The sequence below is a fragment of the Malus sylvestris genome, chromosome 16 (assembly GCF_916048215.2).
Source record: "Malus sylvestris chromosome 16, drMalSylv7.2, whole genome shotgun sequence".
In the NCBI taxonomy this organism is placed as follows: Eukaryota; Viridiplantae; Streptophyta; class Magnoliopsida; order Rosales; family Rosaceae; genus Malus; species Malus sylvestris.
In genome coordinates this window covers 483,268-503,368 of record NC_062275.1, presented here as the reverse complement: position 1 = coordinate 503,368, position 20,101 = coordinate 483,268, and the positions used below count along the sequence as shown (strand labels likewise).

Sequence of the window (20,101 nt, the reverse complement as noted above, 5' to 3'; positions counted from 1 at the left end):
TTTTGGGTTTGAAGGAGAAACAATAGTAGCCTATTAAAGAGAACAATTATTTGATTTATTCTTTGAGATTTTTGTTTTTAATTTAGGCCGGTTAACTTTTGATCCAAGTAACCAACTTTCTTATTTAAAAATAATTTTGTGAACAAACGATAATGTAACTACGAGCTGGTGGCCCAATGATAAAGGGCGGATTGCGAGACTTCCTTCAAACTAAAATGGAAGTCATCTAGTGTGGAAGCCAGACTTGTGGCTAGAAAGAAGCTGAAATGCCTCTGTGAGTCCCTCCGGCTCCCGAAAGGGGTAGATTCACACCAAACTTGTGGCCAGGGAAGGCTGGAATGACTTTGTGAGTTTTTTCGGCGCCTAAAAATAATAAATAACCGTGACTTGTCACCAGTTGTCTTTTAAAAAAAAAAATAATAATATTAATTATTTAAATTATTAGTTGTTAAAAAAGAAGAATTTGTAAAATCGTACCACCTTGTTTATTTACATCACTGCAAATTAATACGCGAAACTCATATCTCACTAAACAATTATATTCTTAAAGCAAATGGTCACATCTCCAAAAGATTAAGAGCATGGCTTTTTATCGCATCCGCGAAACCTATAATATTTAGCCTCGCTGTCATATTGTAAGTCCAAGAGAGAATTCAGAACAGTGGATCAAGAGGAAGCATCTAGAGAATTCTGGAAAAAAAAAAAACTGTCGATGCAAATCAATACATGACACTCATTTCCAATAATATTACAGACCTTAAAAAACAGAAATAATTTCCAGCTAAAAAAGGAGGACCATGATTAATTTAGCCACACGACAATTATTATTATATATAAGAAAAAAGAAGAAGTTTAATTTGGGTTAAGATCAGCCGTCCATTAGTCATCCACCTGAAGCGTCACTGACTACTGTTCCTGCGTCCTACAAAAGCAATCAAAACCCTGCAATCTTTTTCTGTGAGAATTTGGAAATATTCTCTCCCTGATTTCCTTCTTTCTTCTGAGTTTTTGTGCGTTCTTATAATCTTACCCACTCATTTGCTCAAGCTACCACCGCCGGAGACTACGCATACTAGACTAGTAGAAATGAGCATGGCTGTTACAGGAACAGCTACGGCCTCGTCGTTTTGCCTGACCAAGATGATCGGATTCGCTCCTCTGTCAGCTCCGCCGCGCAGTTGTTGTAAGGTTTTGGCTGTCAAGGAAGGCCCAGAAATACGGGGAGGTAGTCGCGTGGCTGTGACGGCCAGGTTTGGGTCTTCCAAGGGCGGTGGCGCTGGAGTGTTGGAGCGCCCCAAGTTTGACCAATCCGGATTTGATCCTGCCACCCAACTTCAACAAGGTACGGTGCCTTCTTTTACCATGTATCCCTCTTTTTTCGCATCTGGGATTTTAGTTTTACGAATTTGGCTATTTGATATGAAAACTGGAAGAAAAAAAATTGAAGTTGAATTCCCATTTGTGTAATGTTGGAATTTCAGGAGGAGATATTGGACGATCAAAGGACAAGAGAGGTGTTGGTAGCGGAGATAGTTACAGAGTTTTGCTGATTGATGATGTCCGCCACACCGAAAAATTAGGTAAATTGTTCATACACCTCTACCTCCCGCAGAAGTGTTCTAGGATTCATACAGCCAACCCTACCTTGCGGGTCGATTCGTTGCTAGAAATGAAATGACCATCAAACCTATGCCTATGCCGAAATATGAAATTGTTATTTCGACTAAACCAAATTTCCTGTTTTATCTTTTGTAGTTGCAAAGGTGTTGCCCCAAGTTGTTCCATCTGTTACACCTGATGTTGCAAGAGGATTATTTCACAAATCGAGGGAAGATGGCGTCGCGGTTGTTATCGTTACAGTGAAGGTAAATTCTCTACGGTTAGCATACAGCTTTGCACATATAGAAATCTTTGGTCAAATTTGTTTTAATCTTGATGTCCGATGGTAGTTTCTTTTGGTTTCGTAGAGCTTTCTCTTGTGCAATGTATTTTGTCCGGAAGAAAAAAATCGCTGAGCTTAGCCAAGAGATGCTCTTAAACCCCATATAAACGTTAAAGTCTTGTGATTAGAAATGGTGTATGCATCGGATTCAAAAGACATGGGTTGTCGTTGGTTGTTTTTCAAGCGAGTGCTTCGATGTTGAATTATGTTTTGTTCTTGTGTAAATCTTTAAGGAGATTATCGCTGGTTTAATGCACTCTGCCTGCCCGGCGTACTTCACCACTTATTACCTTATAGAAGCATGCTGCCTAGTTGGCTGCAATGAGTGTATGCTATAAGATTAAAAACTGGTTCTACTTGTTCGCTTTCACCGCAGTGCGACACCTTGTATTTCCATGCTTCGTGTTCGGAAGATAACTTGTTAAATTGTTGGAATTACTTGATTATTGTGTTTACGGCAGCACTCTATTTGGGTTGTCAGGAACATGCGGAATTTTACTCCCAGATGATGATTCGTGGCGGGTTACGATCAACAATAGAACCGGATTCAAGTAGTCCGTGAAGCCGTCAACAAAAGATCCTGCATTTGCAATAGTTTACAGTTGCATTTGTAATAGTGATCTTCTAATTTTGAAATTACAGTACGCGTTTGGAGATAATTTTGTAAGGAGACGAGAGAGATGTCAAGTAGTTGAATATGTAGAATTGTATTTTTGACACTTCTTTTGTAGCGGGAGCCTTCTTTACTTGCATAGCTCGTAAACAAATTTCGAAACAAACTCGTTAAATTTGGCTAGGACAAGGAAAACATATCAACTTGTTAAATATATCATCTTATTCATATGTTTCCTGCATCTACGGGATTTAGTAGCAGCACAAATATTTTGAAAATGTTAGTGTGAGAATTAACGACTTTTAATTTGGGATTTCCATTTCCCATTCTTCATAAATGCCTCGCTTCCTGTACGTAGTGCGGGAAGCGGCCCCAAATGTAAATGAATCAATGAAAAGTAAATGAAGATGGTGATCCTCCTCCACCAAGTACCAACGGTAGGTGTGTGGTTTTTTTTAATGTAAATATTAAATGGATCTCAATAAAATTCATAACTAAAAGATGCATAAATAAACCAATCTGACCAAGAGGTAAGAACATTTTAATTCAAAGACAAATTACATTACATTATGAAAAGACCCGTGACGAAGAAAATGCTTGTGACACCTACGGAGATTAACAGACAAAAACTCGACGGATCTCCTCTTCTGACATAGGAATTTGGCTCTTGTTCATGATAAAAGTCAGTGAAGTCAAAACAGGTTTCCTGCATTAGCAGAAAGTGAGGAGGAAACCCGCATAATGGACGAATTTTCCATTTCACTCGTGTTCTGAAAGTAGTATGAACAACTCCTCGTCTGTAATTGCTCCCATCTCCATCGCTCTTTCTAATGCACTTTGCCCTCCCCCATCTTGAATTGACGGGCGTGCACCCCTGCATCACAAGTTTTCGTCTAAGAATTAGAAAAAGGATGAATTTGTTTCTGTCAAGCACAGTTTTCAACCCCAAATAGATACATTACCTCCTAAGTAGCCACTTTGCCAATGAGTTGTTCCCGCTGGCGATGCAGTGGTGCAAAGGAGTCCTTCCATGGAAATCCCGGAAACTCATGTTGGCACCAAACTGCAGCAACAATTCAACCATCATCGGATTGCCAGAGTGACAAGCCAGATGCAATAATGAACAACCTTGAAGACAGTTCCCAGGCTCATTGGACTCCTTGATTCTATCACACGCTGCTGGATCATACAGTTTCATCTCCATTGTGTTAAAATCTGACTCCGACTGTATTGCTTCAGCATGGTGATATAAATCATGAGTAACCACATTCTCAAAGGCGGTGTCGACAATATTCACATCTGACATCACGATAATGCGGTAGACTTCTTGTAAATTACCAGCCTTGACTGCTTCCCATATATCTGCTGCAAGAACAGGCATGCCCGATGCAGCTACATCTCTAATAACCATCACTTTCTCTACATACTGCTTGTGGGAAAACAATTATTCTTCACATTAACAATAACAGCCTTTTTCTTAGTTTTATGGAAAAATAAAAGTCAGGATAATTACAGTACATCTTAGACAGTCGACGGTAATAGCATAATAGGAGAAGCATTCAGAATGCAACGGAAACTGGAAGATGATAGGAAGATGTGTTCATACGGTAAATACAATGGCAAACAAATGGCAAATAGACTTGAAACAAGTAACTTCTATGTCAGTGTCCAATGTCTATTAAGCTGGCATACAGACACTTATCCCTGTTTTCTATCATATTTAACTTCTGCATAAAGTTGAATCTTTAAGATTCACCATTCTTTTCTTTTTGGTTGTTTTAAGTGCAATAATTTCACGAAAACTTAATGCAACTTTCAAACCATACGCATTTTCTTATATTAGAATTGAGCAATGGAAGTTAATGGATTACCTTTGCTTGAATGTATATTTCCTTATGCTGAGCTGCATCCTTGGGGCCTGGTTTTAAAACTGGAGCCCTCATGTCCTTCGAACCATCCAGTCTGCAAAAGAGTTTCAAATCCAACTAGAATCACAGCAGTACACACAACTTTAAATACCTCAAAGCACATTACTTAGATGATTACATAGTAAATAAAATTGGAGTTCTTACTTTTCATTCTCAAGTAGAAGCGTTCCCTCCCATACAGAATTACAATATGCATTACCCAAGTTGCGAAATAAGTCCACAAGTATAGGTTCCCAAACCTTGACATCTAATGTTAGAGATCTCACCTGCAGTTATTAGTACAAAGTACTCTTTCATTGTCAACCGAGAAGTCATGATAATCATATCTCATTCCTAAGCCACTTTCTTTTCTACAGTGTTATAATGCATAATACTTGCTAAAGATAATTTCAAAAGAACAGGATTTGTTCAACACTTTAAATGTTTTGGCATGCAGGACTTTCCAAAATAACAAACACGATCCACATCTTTCATCGCATACAAGGGTAGACCAAAAGAAAGATAATACAAGATAGGGAAATTGGGCTTACTAGCCTTATACAAATACACCAACCAAAATTAGCTCTGCTCTCAAAATGCACTATCTTTTGACAGAAAATAATCCAATCTCCACTAGCTCTATTTGACGAAAATATCACAAATAATGTGTCAAAAATCTACCAAAACCAATATTGTGTCGAGAATTTATTAATATTGTGCCGATAACGAGGGTATTTTCGTTAAAGAGAGCTAATAGAAATTGCATTTTGAACGTAGGGCTATTTTTTATTGGTGGGTTTGTAAAAGTGCTACTAAGCCCTATTACCCTATAATATAAACTGGAAGCTAGCTAACATCCATCCCAGAGAAAAAATACAATCCCAACTTTTCATTTCTTTGCGCACCTTTGAAATGTGTACTCCAAGATTCCGGTGAACACCAGAACATTCAATGCACATCAGTACGCCAAGATTAAGAGATGCCCAGTCAGGCTCAGGAGCACCGCACTCCGCACAAAGATCATTTCCAGGAATTCTCCTGAGAATACTAGAAACAGAATCTACTCTGTTGAATTTTCTGGTATTTCCTAAACTTTCAGTGCTTTTCACTCTACGAATATCATAAGTACCAAGAGAAGATTTACTACTCTCGTGATTCACAGTTCCAGGATGTGGCTGCAGAAAATATAACGAAAGTTCGTTAGTATTAGCTTTCATTCATACAAATCTTAATATTTATACAGAAAAGTCACAAACTTTCAAGGTAGGGACCTGGTCAAGAAGCTGAAAATTCAAAAGAGATGCAATAACTCCTGCTATTTTGTTTGTCCAATCCATCCTATCAGCTTCATTTTCAGCCTGAACAAACAGAAGGTAAATAGTAGCCCTTCACAATGTCGTCCCAAATACTTCAATTATATAGCTAATGATTCAGCGAAATAACATATGCACGAATGTAATTTGTACAATGGTTATCTCAAGAGTTCAGATGAGTTAAGCCATGCATGCAATTAAAGTACTACAGTACAGCAGCACAAAGCAATAACCAACAACCAATCAACTAATTACCTGCAATGTATAAGTTTTCAATGGGGATATTATTCTAAAGCAAAGTCGAAGATCTGTATCCTCTGCGTCCATCTTTATTGTTGAGGTACGCAGATCAACAGTACGGCAGCCCAGAATGTTTTCATTAAGTGACGCTACCCTATGTCTTGAACGAAATCTGCTAAACACACCACTGTGATGTTCCGGTGAGCGAGTGAAATGATGTGACTGGGAGCCGCCCTATGATGGTAACAGATACAAGAGAAGAAAATTCATGGTCTATGCAATAAAACTAACATCTCTGGAATATAACATGTGTGGTATGGTAAACTTAATTAAAGTAATTCAAAGATAGAGAATGCACAAGTTACAGAGAAGATTTAGCAGAGAAAATGTTAACACACCATGGGTTTGGTACCCTTAATTCTGTAATAAAATAAAGCCCCATGACTGTTCAGAACGAAAAACCTCCTCTTCCAATCTCCCCTCAAACTTGAAGATCGTTTCACTAGATATCCTTGCTTGATCGTCTGGACCTAAAATATGAAACAAACAAAAAAAAAAAAAATTATGTGATTAACCTTCTTTGCAGTACACTTATAAGCCAAAAATGGAAGACACATTTTAACATTTTCTACAAATAGAAAGGAAGCTCATATAATGAAAACTTACTAGTTTAACAATGAAAAAAGACTTCTTCAACCAATGCTATTACCTTCCCATTTGCACTGGACTGCATGATTGCTTCTATGTTTTTGTGAGAAGCTAAACCAAAGGCGCGATTTCCATCAGCCACTGCAGGAGGCTCAATATTACTGGAAGCTCGTATACTGTCCAGCTCAGCTTGTGTCCTATATTCCTGAATCCTTTTGTGAAGTTTATCTTGTTCAACAGTGGCCTGTTCTTTAGATTGTTGTGCGTACGTTAACACCTGATTTCAGGAAAACATGTTCATTATTAATTGAAAAGATATTTCCCTGAAGCCACAAAAGTTGAATGGTACAGAGTTAATGACACTGATAAATTAAAATACTTGTAAAAATGGACAACCATAAAAAGGTTGTGCCCATGGCATGCATGTCAATGACACAAAATCATCAATTGAGATCAGGATAAACTTCATGAATCACCTCTCTTATTTGTAAGAACACGCATCTTTAATATAACTGTAACTATCAATAAAAAGTGAATTACATTCATACCTGGTGAATATATGGTTCCATTTGGCTGAATAACTCGTATCCCTAAATCACAAAAGGAAAATATAAAAAATAACAAAAAAAAAAAAAAAAAGAAATCTTCACAGTTGTCAAAATGGCATACATTCAGATGTAAAGAAAACATCTAATGATTGCACAAACAGACCAGCTTAAAGTATCTCAGATGCGCATCCATGATTGCACTAATAGACTCCAAAAACTCATACTTCTTTTTTGCTTCAATATTCATTAGTGAGTTTACCTGCAGTCCTTAAGATCACAGAAAAAGGTCATTACAAGCAGAAACCTTTAAGGAAAATATATGTGACAGATGCAAAGAGATCTGCAAACAGAGAAGACATACTAGGTTGAAGCGGCTTTTCTCAAATGTTGATTTTGAATTTTGTAGATCCTGTCATGAACAAAAGATGGTGAGCTCCTCAACTTTTCAAACAAGAGGGTATCTACAGTCTAGGCAAGCAATTACTTTAGTTAGTAAATACTTTAATTAACAGGCACACCTCCTCTAGTTCTGCAACAATGTCTTCCCGTGTATTCTTCTTTAAGGACACAAACTTTTCCCGTGCCTGAATTGAATAAAACAAAACTTTATGCAACTTCATTAGATGTCAACTCAAGGATACCTAAAAGCTACCAAGGAGAAAACTAATCAAAAGATATTGTTATAATATATTGGCAACCAAGGAGATCTAAGATGTATAATATATTGGCTCATCCTTCATACAAAAAAACAACATATTAATGAGTTCCACCCGATTCTGAATCTATAAGACACAGCCCAATGGCAAACTAGGTAGGTCTAAGAAACTAGAAGCTTCACCTTTTGGGGACAGTAGCTACTATAAAAGCAAGTATAAATATATAAATTGAATTAACATTATTGCCACACAGGTACAAAATGTTCGAGGTGATCAGCGATACCTGATCATAACCATGTATAGCTTTGTCGAATTGACGTCGGGACTCCTGCAAAATTAATAGAAAAGCATGTACGGCAAAAGAAATCAAAATTTTTTTACTTCATCTCAGGAGCCCGAACTTCATCCACTGCCACAGTGCCAGCACCAATTTCCATTGGTATAGTTATAGTAGCAGTATATAGAAACAAAGAAATTACCTTTGCATCTTGCAGATCAACAGTCATAAAGTGCATCAACCGATCAACTAAAACGTGCTCTACCTGTAATCCATAATTTTACCCACTAAGAATGTAAAAAATAGAGAGAAAAGATAAAGAAGTTTACATAATGTTACTTAAATATATTTTCTCTTTTTCGATTCACCATTAGTACATAATACATAAAACCTTGACTCACTTTCACTATTTAACATATTTAGAAAGATTATTAGGGTGATTTGCTATCTAAGACTCACTTGGGAGCGCAGAAGCTCCTTATAAGTGGCAAGCTCTTGAAATGCAGTAACGAATTTGGATAATACTGGACCTGGAAGAAAATATCACATATATAGCAAGTTACAATAACATATCAAAACAGAACCAAAAACGAATGCTTTCCTTTCAACAGAAAAAGTAGGATGATAAACATAACACGGTTGAACTGAATTTCTTTTTTATTTTTAATTTATTACATGAGGTTTCTTTCACATTCGATGTTATACCAAAATTACCCCATAATTACAGCTTAATATACAAAATTTCACTTTTCTCTTTTACAAAATTTGTTGATAACTACCATTAAAATCATTTCCTATTAGAAAAACCCTCCAATGAAATTTTGAAAATCATTACTTATCATTTTTCAGAAGCACCTTTATGATTTCTAGACATTTTCTAGAAAAAAACAAATATCAATCCTAACAACCTCCAATGGATACACTAATAGGATCGTCCAGTCCACCACCAAATGCTTCCAAAGATTCTGAAAAAATGGTGTCTCCATTGCATGCTTCTTCCAGAGCCCCCCTGTGAGTAAAACAAAGCCAAAAATCAAACTTTCCTCAGCCATTGACTTTAAGCTTTATTATAAAAGAGCGGACTTCGATTCTTCAATTCATAAGTAGAACCAATAAAACAGTTTCCCAGGAATATCATCATACACTTACATAAGCTTCTTAGACCCTTTGCATAATTTTTGGCAGCGATCTTTCAACTCATCAGCTGTTTGTTCCATAGAATACATCTGTCAAAGAATCCAAATTTCACCATTCCGATACCATTTAAGAACACGAGAGACGCCAACAACATACAACATTAGCTATAGTATCTATAAAACCTGTTAAATTTGATTATAGCTAGTCTTCGAATTCAAAAATAAATGAAAAATATAAACTACACCAAAAGATGTCTAATTTTTCTCCTGAAATTTGACTTTCTCGCATATCTTCTTCTTTACAACTTCCATGCAATTAATCAACATGCTTTGAATATATCTGTGTATATATAAGTAATTCAAGTACAAAATTCTTTTGAAATCCAGTAAAACTAATTGTCAGCTGAAAATATTTCTTTGAAATAGTACAATCATTACACCAAAAAGCCGAGAGAATTTTGCAATTTACAGTGAGCTAGTGCAATTTCTCGTTCCAAATTCATGAGATTTCAAAGATTGAAGCTTTTACAAGAATCCGAAATCCGAATATATACATACACACACACACACACACACATATATATATATATATATATATATATTACCTGCTTCTGAAACATTGGGGAATCCTCGAGCTTGATGAAGGCCGCCATTTTTTTCCCCTCTGAAAATTTGGAGATCCAATCGCAATCTCTGCTTGTCTCTTTCTTTCTTTATTCTGTATTTCGCTCGATTCTCCAGCCAGTTCTCAGGGTTTTCCAGATCGAATTCGCGCGGAGGGGTTATTTGGTCAAATTTCCCTCTACCGATTCGCGGACTCTCGAAAATTTCATATTAGAAGACTTTTTGCGCGCGTATGGATAATCTCACCTTGTTTGGGCCCTTCGATGGTGATGGCCGAATATTCTGCACCGTTGGATTTCATATAAGTCAAGTAATTTTTAGTTTTTTTTATTTTTATTTTTTTAGTTTCCACGTATACCATGCCAGACTTTAAACAGATGTTCTGACGAAAATACTAACACAACTATAAAAGTGTCACATAGTTTACACCTGGTGAAAAAAGCTTAATATGTAAATATTTATAAATAAAAGAATAATAAAACAATAATTACTGTATAATAATTGTATGGATAATGCAGAAACTAAATATTTTAAACTAAATTTACAAACCGAAAAACATAATTATTAAAAATTAAATTATTACTTAAATATTAATTAACATGTTTATTTTTTATTAATTACACATGATTAATTTTTGTAAATTTGATTTTTAAATACATCTCCGCAACATTATTATTTTTTTATATTGAAGCTTTTTGGAGTCTGTCAAAAAGCAAGGTGATTACGCGCACCCACCATTCCACTCGTCCCGCCCAAAACCTTGGCGTCGCTTGGGAACGATTGCAAATGACGCCCAAAAGGTGGATCGATGGGGACGAGAGCGCTGCCGAGATGCTCGGTCGGGTTGCGGCGGAGCGACCCTTCTTGCTCATTCCCCCTCTCCACCGCGTTCCACTCCGCGTTGGCAATGTTGTGGAGCTCGTCGGGCCCTCTTCTTCCGCCAAAACCCTCATCCTCATTCAAGTCAGTCTTCCATTTTTTCCATAATTTAATTTATTTTTAGTTCATCGTTTACTATTTCGTTCACAAGATTGATATCTTTTTGTATGTAAAAGTTGATTCCGTTATGTTTGATTAGGCTGCTGTGAACTGCATTCTCCCAAAGGAGTGGAATGGGGTGCACTATGGGGGCTTGGAGCGTTTGGTAATGTTCCTTGACTTGGATTGCCGCTTCGACATTCTCCGCCTTTCGGAGATGCTAAAGCTCCGAATTATGGAACCCAATGGTGAGTTTTGGCGTTGGTGTTCCTCATTTACTAAGAAGAAGAATGAAGAATTTTCATTTGATATTGCTGCTAAAACTTTTTGCTCTGCATAATTTGCTTTAGGGTCAATGAATTACGACGAGGGTTTGTTTAATTTGTGCATGAGACGCTTCTTGTATGTCCGTTGCTACGATAGTCTTCAGTTTCTTGCCACTCTCAAGGTAAGAAGCTCTTTTACCTTCATTTAAGCTTGTATTCAGAAACGAAAGGAGAAAAATTATCTTTTGTAGATAGTTGAAGAATGTATAACAGTGGGTTTATTTATCCTTGTATTTTAGACAATGCATTATCGGCTTCGAAAGGAGAAAGAAGAGCATCATGTTAGCATTTATTTACTCATGATTGACAGGTTTGTATTGGAATCTGGGATTTTGTATCACGTTTCCTCCTTTGCTCAAATCATGATGATGCTGTATATACACATTTTGACTGAGAGAATATTCAGTTTAATTTGACAATTGATCTCTTATTGGCCTCCTTATTTTGACAGTATTGGATCTTTCCATTGGATAGATCGTGGCTCAACATTCTTTCCGCTTGGGGGCGAGAAGAGGTAACTAATATAGTTTGTTACCTTTGTTCATAGCATATTTGTTATCTCTATACTCTTGAATGACTCTGATTATAAATAATTAACGGTCTATTGCATAGGAAATGCCTCTCTCTTCAGAATGTGTCGGATTCTGTAGTTCAAGAGATCAGAAAGCTTCAGCTGGTGCATCCCATGCTTGTGATAGCTACAAAAGAAATAATTTTGGGGAATGCATATGGTGCTTATGAGGCCAAACAGTGAGTTCATTAAAAAACTCATAAACTTTAACTTCAGCTGTGTTGTATATGCATGCTTTGCTATATACTATGCTGGTCTCAGTTGTTAATACAGAATTTCAGAAATAAATCTTTGCCAGAGGTCTCGGATTTAAGAAATTCAACGAGTAATACTCAACAACTTCCATATCGCGAGTATATGCCATCCGTCTGGCAGGTAATATTCATCAATAGTTGTAATATTGTGAGGTAGGGTGCAGGGAATATTAAAATTATGACTCAGAAAATCAAGAATCTTAATATTTAGAGGGATGGATGGATAGAGGGATAGCTAGAGATATGTTTATCGAGCTCAGTTGACATGAGTTCTTGTGATTGCTTGTTGTACCTCTAATACTTTGTTTTTGCTCGCATGTTACAGTCCTTTGTTACACACAAGTTACTTGTACGAGCTTCAGGTTAATAATTTTCTTTTCATGGAAAATATTTTTGCTAATCTTTTGCCTTTAAATATTTGTAATTCTTTTTCTTGCCAATTAATTAATATCATTGACTACAGATATAATTTTGTTATTTCCTCCTTCCAGATGATCATCTGCCGATAAGACATCATGAAGAATCTTCCCTCTATTTGTCTGAATGGTTGTTGCCTTCACTTAGTTTCCGAGACAAGTTTATCGTGAAAGATGTGAGAAATCTCCATGTTTCTCATGATTGACAACTGTTCAAAAAATCTTTAGTTTTTGTTTTACATAATTGAGGTCGCAATCTGCTTCTGCAGGCTGGTATCGTTATGGTTTCCTGATGAGAATCTGGCAGGCAAATGGAGTGCTGTCTCCTTATTTCGTGAACTCTCATGGTGCCAAGTATCAGGTGGTGCTTCTGCTATTCATTCCTCCCTCTCTTGCATTTTTGCATTAATGTTTGCATAATATATGGGAGAGCTTGCAAAGTTAAAGCAAAGAACACATCCAATGTCATGGCTACGATGCATGGTTCAACAACTCAACATACACGGGAGAGCTTGCGTAATTAATGTTATTGTCTCACATTTGGAAGATTTTGCTTTCTGTTAAAGATTTCTTGGTCATTGCAGGGAACTATCAAAAAAAAAGAAACAAGGGAGTTCGGGGTTCATGCACATCATGAAGATTATGGAAGTGCAGAATTGTGGTTGGGTTCCGGTTTTGGGGATTTGCCCATTTAGTGATACTGGTATCATCGTATTGGATTGACCTCCATGTTGCAGCACATCGGATCGGAAGATAGCGTTCCGCTTGTTGCTTCGTTGGTGTAACACGAGCGCGGTGACCTCATGTATAAAATTTGAAGGGATACAAAGAGCAATCTTTTCTTTTGACAAATAACCGGATGAGGATATCATAGACCTAGCAGTGTACATGATTTGGAGACCATTTAGCAATTCATGTGTCAACATATCGACTCTCACGATTATGCTGTTTGTAAGGTGTAGCAAAAGGAGGAATGACTTTTTATGTGCAAATGGCCAAACAAAAGGAGGAATGATAAGAAGCCAAGCAGTATCTGTTTACGGATATTCAGTCTCTGGTTTTTTAAAAGATATTTCAATATGATAGTGTTATCTACATATATTTTTACTTTTCACACGTCCATTTTTCACCCGCAAGCTTTTCCTTCCTCCCCTAAGCTCGAAAACTTGGTGGAGCTCTCAAGAAAGGCCTTTTGACATGGAGCTTATGCGGGGGCTAAGATCTGTTAGCTGCAATTGATAGAATGACTTGTATGGAATTGAGTTCAGTTTGGCCACAAGAGCAAATTTCTCAAGATAATCAATGCTATAGGTTTGTGTGAAACCTTTCGCCACAATAAAAACCCTCTCGATGGAGTCATCAGCTTTGTGTTATGTACATTTGCCTCTTCGTAACGTGATCAGTTCTCAAGTGTCGTTCTTGTTTAGACCTTCTATTTTTTCTATCATAGCTTTCTTCAAATTTTAACAGTCGAATTGGATAAATAAAGAAGATCAGTAGTAAAAAATTAATAAAGATGTGTGAGAAGTATAAATGGAGATTTGAATAGCTATTTTTTACTTAGTATTGATTGCTTTCCTCGTTTACGACGAGATATGGGAATGGGAGAGGTTGATATTTGACGAGAAAAAGAATGAGCTCGATCATTTTCCCCGGCGTCTGTAATTTTCCCGCCAATTCAAAAAGCACAGTACGAGCGTTGGCGCCAATACACAAAGCATATCACTCTCGTCGTCTGAGCACTAGCGGCATTCCGTCGGAAAAGGAGAGAAAAATGGGTTCAACACCGAAGACCGCCGCCAAGAAAAACAAAACCCTATTCGATCTCTTCCCACCCGCCACCGCTCCCTCCGCCAAACGCTTCAAATCCGATTCCACCGCCAGTGCCGGCCAGTCACTCTCGTCTATCACCAACAATGACTCCTCCGCCGCCTCCACAGACCTCACCGCCCAGCAGAAGTCACGCATCGAATTCCAAAAGCTGCTCGCCAAAGCCAGACGCAACCTCTCCACTTGTTCCAACAGAGTCTCCTATTCCAAGTCCAAAGGTATTTAATTAATTAAATCAAATTTTACCGAATTAATTACTTTCTGCAGATTTCTTACTGTTAATTTTTGGTCCGGGTAATTACTAAGTAGGCGAAGGAGTGAAACTGGAGGAGCTGTTGGTGGAGGAGACGTGGCTGGAAGCGTTGCCGTCGGAGCTTCAGAAACCCTACGCCAAGACCCTCTCCAAGTTCGTTGAGAGTGAGCTCTGCGGGGGCGTTCCCATATATCCGCCCACTCACTTGATCTTCAACGCCCTCAACTCCACCTCTTTCGACAGGGTCAAGGCTGTCATCCTGGGTCAGGACCCGTATCACGGTCCGGGTCAAGCCATGGGTCTCTCTTTCTCTGTTCCTGAGGGTGTCAAGGTCCCCTCAAGTCTGGTTAATATATTCAAGGAACTGAACAAAGATCTTGGCTGTTCAATTCCATCTCATGGCAATCTTGAAAAATGGGCTGTTCAGGTACACTTCTATTCATTTCTAAAAATCACTTTTGCGAGAATTGCTTCATGTAAAAGCACTTGGAACTGCTTCTTAGAGGTGCTTCTTCATGAAGTGCTTTTGGGTTGTAGAAGCATATACGAAACATAGGAACACTTTTTTGTGCAAACCAAGTCTGGCATCTGCTTGATTTAGCTTCTTTTATGTGATTTGTGAATATTGACTGACATTCATTTTTCAATTTGATTCTGTTTTGTAGGGTGTTCTCTTGCTCAATGCTGTTCTCACTGGTGAGTCTCACATGTTCAACATTTTTCTCACTTTTCTTCAGCATACTTCTTATGATGCTCGTCTTCCATTTTACAACTAAAGCGGTAATCTTGTTAGTTCTGTTCTATAATGTTCTAAAGTATATTGGTTCAGAAAATGCCAATGGCTTTTGATACTTGTCGCTACCATTTTCACCCATCTTGTGACCTTTCCGGTTTCCATTTCATATTCAGTTAGGAATCATCAGGCTAACTCTCATGCAAAGAAAGGATGGGAGCAATTTACTGATGCTGTTATCAAAACAATTTCACAAAAGAGAGACGGAGTTGTTTTTCTTTTGTGGGGAAACTCTGCTCAGCAGAAAATCAGGTCCGTTAATTTGTAACGTTGAGTTGTTTTTCATCCTCGGCCATGTTTAAGTTATTCCAATTTGCAGTGTGCTATTTGTATTTAACAGAGGGCCTAACGTTGCTTCATACATCATACTCTTTCAATCGTAAAACAACTTTTGGGAAATTTTTATCACTTGTTCAACAGTAAAATTGTGTGGGATATCAGTCAGTTAATTACATTGAGTCATTACAGGTATGAACTTGATTTCATATTGTGTGAAATCCTGCAAATAACTGACACTGATTAAATTGGTGGCTGTTCCGTTTAGCAAGTTGTAAAGATATTCTGATTTACATCTAGTTGTAAAAATTTTAGCAGTCGTAAATCTCAATACTCGTACTCACTTGTAGCCCCAACAAAACAATAAAAAACACAACCTTGGGTAATCAGGATCTTTAACTTGGAATATATTATTGGCTAAATGGGTTGAGAAGAATTTAGGGGTTTATACTTTAAAATTGATTGGAGAATATATTCTAATACAGGTTGATTGATGAGTCAAAGCATCACATTCTCAAAGCGGCACATCCTTCTGGTTTGTCAGCAAACAGGGGCTTCTTTGGCTGCAGGTCGGTTTAACTCCATAATATTTGGTTCCCACTCTGCCATTTCTATCCAAATAAAGTAAGGATGGCGATATGCTTATAATTAGTTTGTTAAAAAGTTCGGGACCGGCTGTTATAACCGGTACTGCATTATCCTGGGTTTTCTTTGCTCTACTTAAGCAAAATTTTCACCTTGTGTGCACCTTGCAAGCGCAATACCGGGTATAACTCCATGGGTTTGTTTTTTCTTTTTATACTCATGGATGGTTACATGTCTGGAAATATAATTGTATGTTATTACGTCAAGTAAAACTAAATGGTAACAGATACTTTGCTCATCATGATGTGAACAGGCATTTTTCTCGCACGAACCAGCTTCTGGAGGAGATGGGCATTCCTCCCATAGACTGGCAACTTTGATTTACAAAAGAATCTCAGCAGCGAGCAGCACGTATTTGTAACTTATTTTGTCTATGAAGTTCATGCATGACTACCTTTGGGACTTCTTCAGACGTTGATATGTTAGTCGAGTTGTACAGAATAGAGAAACCTTTTGGTAGTTCTAAGTTTCTCACTCACTATCTGAGTAGTGTTGCCCCCTACGCTATTCGTTTTGTCCGACATAGTCGATTATTTTGTGCTCTTTTGAATGTCTGCTCTTTCGTGGTAACAGAGAATTCCTTTCCCTTCAGTTATGTTGTACTTGTACGAAACAAATGGCACTTCCTTCATTTCTCCTACGTAATTACGTATCCTAAATTTCATTTTCTAATTCCAATATTTTATCGTTTAAAACTAGTCGTTAGTATTGCAATAAAAAATGATGGCGTCAAGGTGACGGTGTCCCGAATCAATCATTCGAACGTCATGTGACTTTATATTATTGGTCCGAAATTTCATGGTAACGTTGCGTGCATAGTATAGGTTGAGTCCTTGCAGTCACGGTTGGCAAATTCTACACGCCCTATCCACACTTCTGATGGCTCCAGAAACACATCCCATATGCCCAACAAAACTTGACAGACTTGGATTTTCTGTCATCCACGTGACTAGTTGTGATTGGCCACAAGCTCACCAATGGTCAACACAAGCCACCACTCGTGAAGCAAAGGGCTTTCTTTGTCAGCCACGAGACAACTGCTGCTCTTAAGTAGCAAAAGGCAACGGTCCTGATTAATTTGGCTAATTTACGTACAATTCTGAGTTGTGAGCAGCCGATGAGTAGAGTATCAGTTGCAGAATCACCACTAAATTATTGCCATATCCGAAACGAAGCATTCGACTCAGATACCGTTTCTATTCCCGTTTGATTTGCTCCACTCCCAGGTTGGATTTTTATATTACATGCTGGATTTCTGCGGTTTAATTGATAACGGTATTGTTTTTGTTCTTGTATTTTTTCCAAATTTAATTTCTGGTCGTGTTTGAATGAATGGTTAAGCTAGAATCAGTATATTGAATCATGAATCTGTCGTTGCTAGACGCGGGTTAAGCCAGTTGGTTAGGAAGCGTGCATGTCCCTCCACCCGAAGTTTGAATCCCCCTCCCCGCAGATTAAACTATTGAATCCTGAATCAGCAAGCATGGTTCTGAATTCTTGTTCTTGTAATTATCCAGTTTGCATTTTTTCTTCAAAGAAAGCGTTTGGGATGTGTATATATGTTACTAAGGGTAATTCTTGTTCTTGGGATGCTAGAGAAATTTTGTAGTTGATACGGATGAGACTGCATTTTTCAGGACATGACGAGCATAATTTCAAGCCACCGTTGTAATTGGTCGTTTGGAGTTCAGGAGACTGTTAACGTAGGAAAAGGATTCAACAAGGTTTTGTTTCCGGGATGTAATGGTTCATACTTCCCTTCAAGAGGATTGGGTTTTTCCACCGGTAATTGCCACATTCGTCATCAAAGCAATCGGAGACATAGGCCCATCTTTTCGAGTACAACAGATGATGGCAACGACATAAATCCAGATGACTCGGAAGATCCAAGTGATGCAAAAGAAACTGGAGGGGTAAGCTTTCTGCTGCCGTATTTGTGAACACACTGCTGACAAATTGCGTCGTGGTCTAATGCGTTCGTCTCAGTCTATTCGACTTAATCTTGAGCTTAATGTGTGTGTATTATTACTTCAGGTGGATAATAATGAAATGCTGAGAGAGAATCTTGAACGACTGGTTGGTAGAGATGATTCCGCGTTTAGCGGGATAGACCTCGCAACTCTTATTAGGAACAAGTACGGCAGGTCCTATGACGTTCAACTCATCAAGAAGGTATGTTATACAGTCGGAATTCCTCGTTGGATTCAACTTTGGTTAAGTTAATATGTTAATTGCGATAACTTGCACAGTTGCACATATGAGTTGGAATTCCCTTGAGACTTTGATCAAGGATGATTTCCGTTCTGCATCCTGATGATATCGTAATTGGGGTTGATCAGAAAACTGTTTTAACTTGTGCATTTGCCCAACGTAGGAGTTCCTTGGAAGAAATCTCCTTGCTTTGAATGTCATGTGGAAGTATATGGAGCAGGTATCCAAATTCTTACTCAACAAATTTGAAAAACTTATTTCTTGTTGGAACAAGCAACAGATCATCGCGAAACACGAATTGAGCTAATCCGAATCCAAAATTTCCTTCAGAGATCGTTTCCACTGACGGAAGAAGAGTATCTGTTGAGGCTCGACGATGTTGCAAACACGTTGAAATGCTGGGGAGCTGTGTCTCATATCCGAAACAGCCTAGCAACGGTGAAAGAGAGGCCTCGGATAGGAAAGGTACTATAACATCATCCCATCCCATCCGATCATCTGCAAGTAAAACCAATGTTTATGAGTAATTTGTTGGAGTGATTTTTGTGCAGGCAGTTAGCATTTTCATAGACATGGACGAGTCTGGAGGGCGTGCAAATGAATGGATTTACAAGTAAATTTGGGCAAGAGTTTGGAGTTGAAAGCAAATTGTACACTCGTTTGCATATTTATGCAGCATATGAAAGCTCAGAGCTGCTAGATTAATTAGCTATATAGCACAAATACGTCCGTCTGAGAGACTTGTTTGAGGACCGACACAAATGTTCAGTATAAATATTTATTTTTTTAACAAACGATATTATCTACATTAAGAAAATAGGGGAGTGGGTTTGTCATAATAATGTGGTTCAAATTCGTCTTTGCAAAAATTGAACTTAAGACCCCTCACTTACAAGTAAATAGATATACTACTAGACCGTAACACTAAGTGGCAGTATAAACGCGTTATTTGATTATTTAATGCTGGCTGGCTCAAAAGGAAAATCAAATTCTCTATATGACTAATAATTACCTGACGATAGTACCTTTTAAAGGATTAACCACGAATTTTAGATCTGTATTCACGTAGATTGTTCTAGATTATTGGCTAGTGAATCACACAATGATAGTCAAGAAAAATTGAAATGCGTTTGAATCTTTTCGGCATCTGAAAGAATGGACAATCGTTAGTTGGAGGGAATTTCAGACCTATATTTTATGTAAATCGTCCTAGATTATTGACGTTGATGAATCCATGAAGATTGAATTAGCTCTACAAGTCTTTTTGGTTTTTGAAAAAATGAACTGTCGTCGTAGCTTCACCGCCGGTTGTCCTATTTCGAAAAATAAATAAAGGCCTAATTGGATAAATGGTCCCCGTGGTCATAAGGTATTCGGATGATAGCCCCTGTGGTAAAAAAATTCGGATTTAAACCCCTGTGGTCTAAGTCTGTTAGGATTTAAACCCCTGTGGTCTAAATCTGTTAGGATTTAAACCTTTCTGTTAAATAATGCTGATGTGGCTGCCACGTGGCTGCCACGTGGCAAAATAATAATTTTTAATTTTTTTTTAAAAAAAACCTGAATTAAAAAAAAAAAAAAAAAAAAAAAAAAAAAAACAAACAAACCGGATCTGCAAGAAGAAGAAGGAAGAGGGAGAGGGAG

At 37.7% G+C, this 20,101-nt stretch overlaps 5 protein-coding genes across 11 annotated transcripts; 4 read left to right on the top strand and 1 right to left on the bottom strand.

The window, feature by feature from the left end:
- Window positions 1-871: 871 nt before the first annotated feature.
- On the top strand, window positions 872-2,661 carry LOC126606496 (ATP-dependent Clp protease adapter protein CLPS2, chloroplastic-like). The gene is made up of 4 exons (XM_050273884.1): window positions 872-1,342; window positions 1,482-1,580; window positions 1,756-1,865; window positions 2,424-2,661. The coding sequence occupies exons 1-4, from the start codon at window positions 1,087-1,089 to the stop codon at window positions 2,502-2,504; spliced, it is 546 nt and encodes a 181-aa protein (XP_050129841.1). The 5' UTR covers window positions 872-1,086; the 3' UTR covers window positions 2,505-2,661.
- Window positions 2,662-3,037: 376 nt separating this feature from the next.
- LOC126606491 (ADP-ribosylation factor GTPase-activating protein AGD4-like) lies at window positions 3,038-10,105 on the bottom strand. Of its 2 annotated transcripts, XM_050273877.1 has the most exons (19): window positions 9,886-10,104; window positions 9,294-9,370; window positions 9,053-9,153; window positions 8,604-8,674; window positions 8,347-8,409; window positions 8,151-8,195; window positions 7,730-7,795; window positions 7,573-7,620; window positions 7,375-7,470; window positions 7,212-7,253; window positions 6,725-6,940; window positions 6,414-6,545; window positions 6,031-6,249; window positions 5,734-5,820; window positions 5,368-5,637; window positions 4,628-4,749; window positions 4,427-4,517; window positions 3,518-3,981; window positions 3,038-3,429 (listed from the first exon to the last, which is right to left on the bottom strand). In XM_050273877.1, the coding sequence occupies exons 1-19, from the start codon at window positions 9,931-9,933 to the stop codon at window positions 3,315-3,317; spliced, it is 2,373 nt and encodes a 790-aa protein (XP_050129834.1). In that variant the 5' UTR covers window positions 9,934-10,104; the 3' UTR covers window positions 3,038-3,314. The 2 variants fall into 2 exon arrangements, with proteins under 2 accessions (XP_050129834.1, XP_050129835.1); XM_050273878.1 differs by lacking the exon at window positions 3,038-3,429 and having other exon boundaries at window positions 3,839-4,004; window positions 9,886-10,105.
- Window positions 10,106-10,614: 509 nt separating this feature from the next.
- LOC126607909 (DNA repair protein XRCC2 homolog) lies at window positions 10,615-13,517 on the top strand. The gene is made up of 11 exons (XM_050275616.1): window positions 10,615-10,867; window positions 10,983-11,130; window positions 11,233-11,330; window positions 11,448-11,518; window positions 11,660-11,722; window positions 11,821-11,958; window positions 12,061-12,154; window positions 12,359-12,395; window positions 12,525-12,625; window positions 12,719-12,810; window positions 13,034-13,517. The coding sequence occupies exons 1-10, from the start codon at window positions 10,691-10,693 to the stop codon at window positions 12,740-12,742; spliced, it is 951 nt and encodes a 316-aa protein (XP_050131573.1). The 5' UTR covers window positions 10,615-10,690; the 3' UTR covers window positions 12,743-12,810; window positions 13,034-13,517.
- Window positions 13,518-14,004: 487 nt separating this feature from the next.
- On the top strand, window positions 14,005-16,918 carry LOC126607908 (uracil-DNA glycosylase, mitochondrial). 2 transcript variants are annotated; one of them, XM_050275615.1, is made up of 6 exons: window positions 14,005-14,497; window positions 14,589-14,959; window positions 15,198-15,228; window positions 15,442-15,577; window positions 16,087-16,225; window positions 16,500-16,918. In XM_050275615.1, exons 1-5 carry the CDS (start codon window positions 14,083-14,085, stop codon window positions 16,178-16,180), a joined length of 1,047 nt encoding a protein of 348 aa, XP_050131572.1. In that variant the 5' UTR covers window positions 14,005-14,082; the 3' UTR covers window positions 16,181-16,225; window positions 16,500-16,918. The 2 variants fall into 2 exon arrangements, with proteins under 2 accessions (XP_050131572.1, XP_050131571.1); XM_050275614.1 differs by having other exon boundaries at window positions 14,006-14,497; window positions 16,087-16,170.
- Window positions 16,919-17,307: 389 nt separating this feature from the next.
- LOC126607911 (uncharacterized) lies at window positions 17,308-19,251 on the top strand. 5 transcript variants are annotated; one of them, XM_050275618.1, is made up of 7 exons: window positions 17,309-17,472; window positions 17,628-17,732; window positions 17,884-18,159; window positions 18,281-18,418; window positions 18,621-18,677; window positions 18,788-18,922; window positions 19,009-19,251. In XM_050275618.1, the coding sequence occupies exons 2-7, from the start codon at window positions 17,661-17,663 to the stop codon at window positions 19,072-19,074; spliced, it is 744 nt and encodes a 247-aa protein (XP_050131575.1). In that variant the 5' UTR covers window positions 17,309-17,472; window positions 17,628-17,660; the 3' UTR covers window positions 19,075-19,251. The 5 variants fall into 5 exon arrangements, with proteins under 5 accessions (XP_050131576.1, XP_050131575.1, XP_050131574.1 ...); XM_050275617.1 differs by having other exon boundaries at window positions 17,312-17,521; XM_050275619.1 differs by lacking the exon at window positions 17,628-17,732 and having other exon boundaries at window positions 17,308-17,472.
- Window positions 19,252-20,101: the final 850 nt, after the last annotated feature.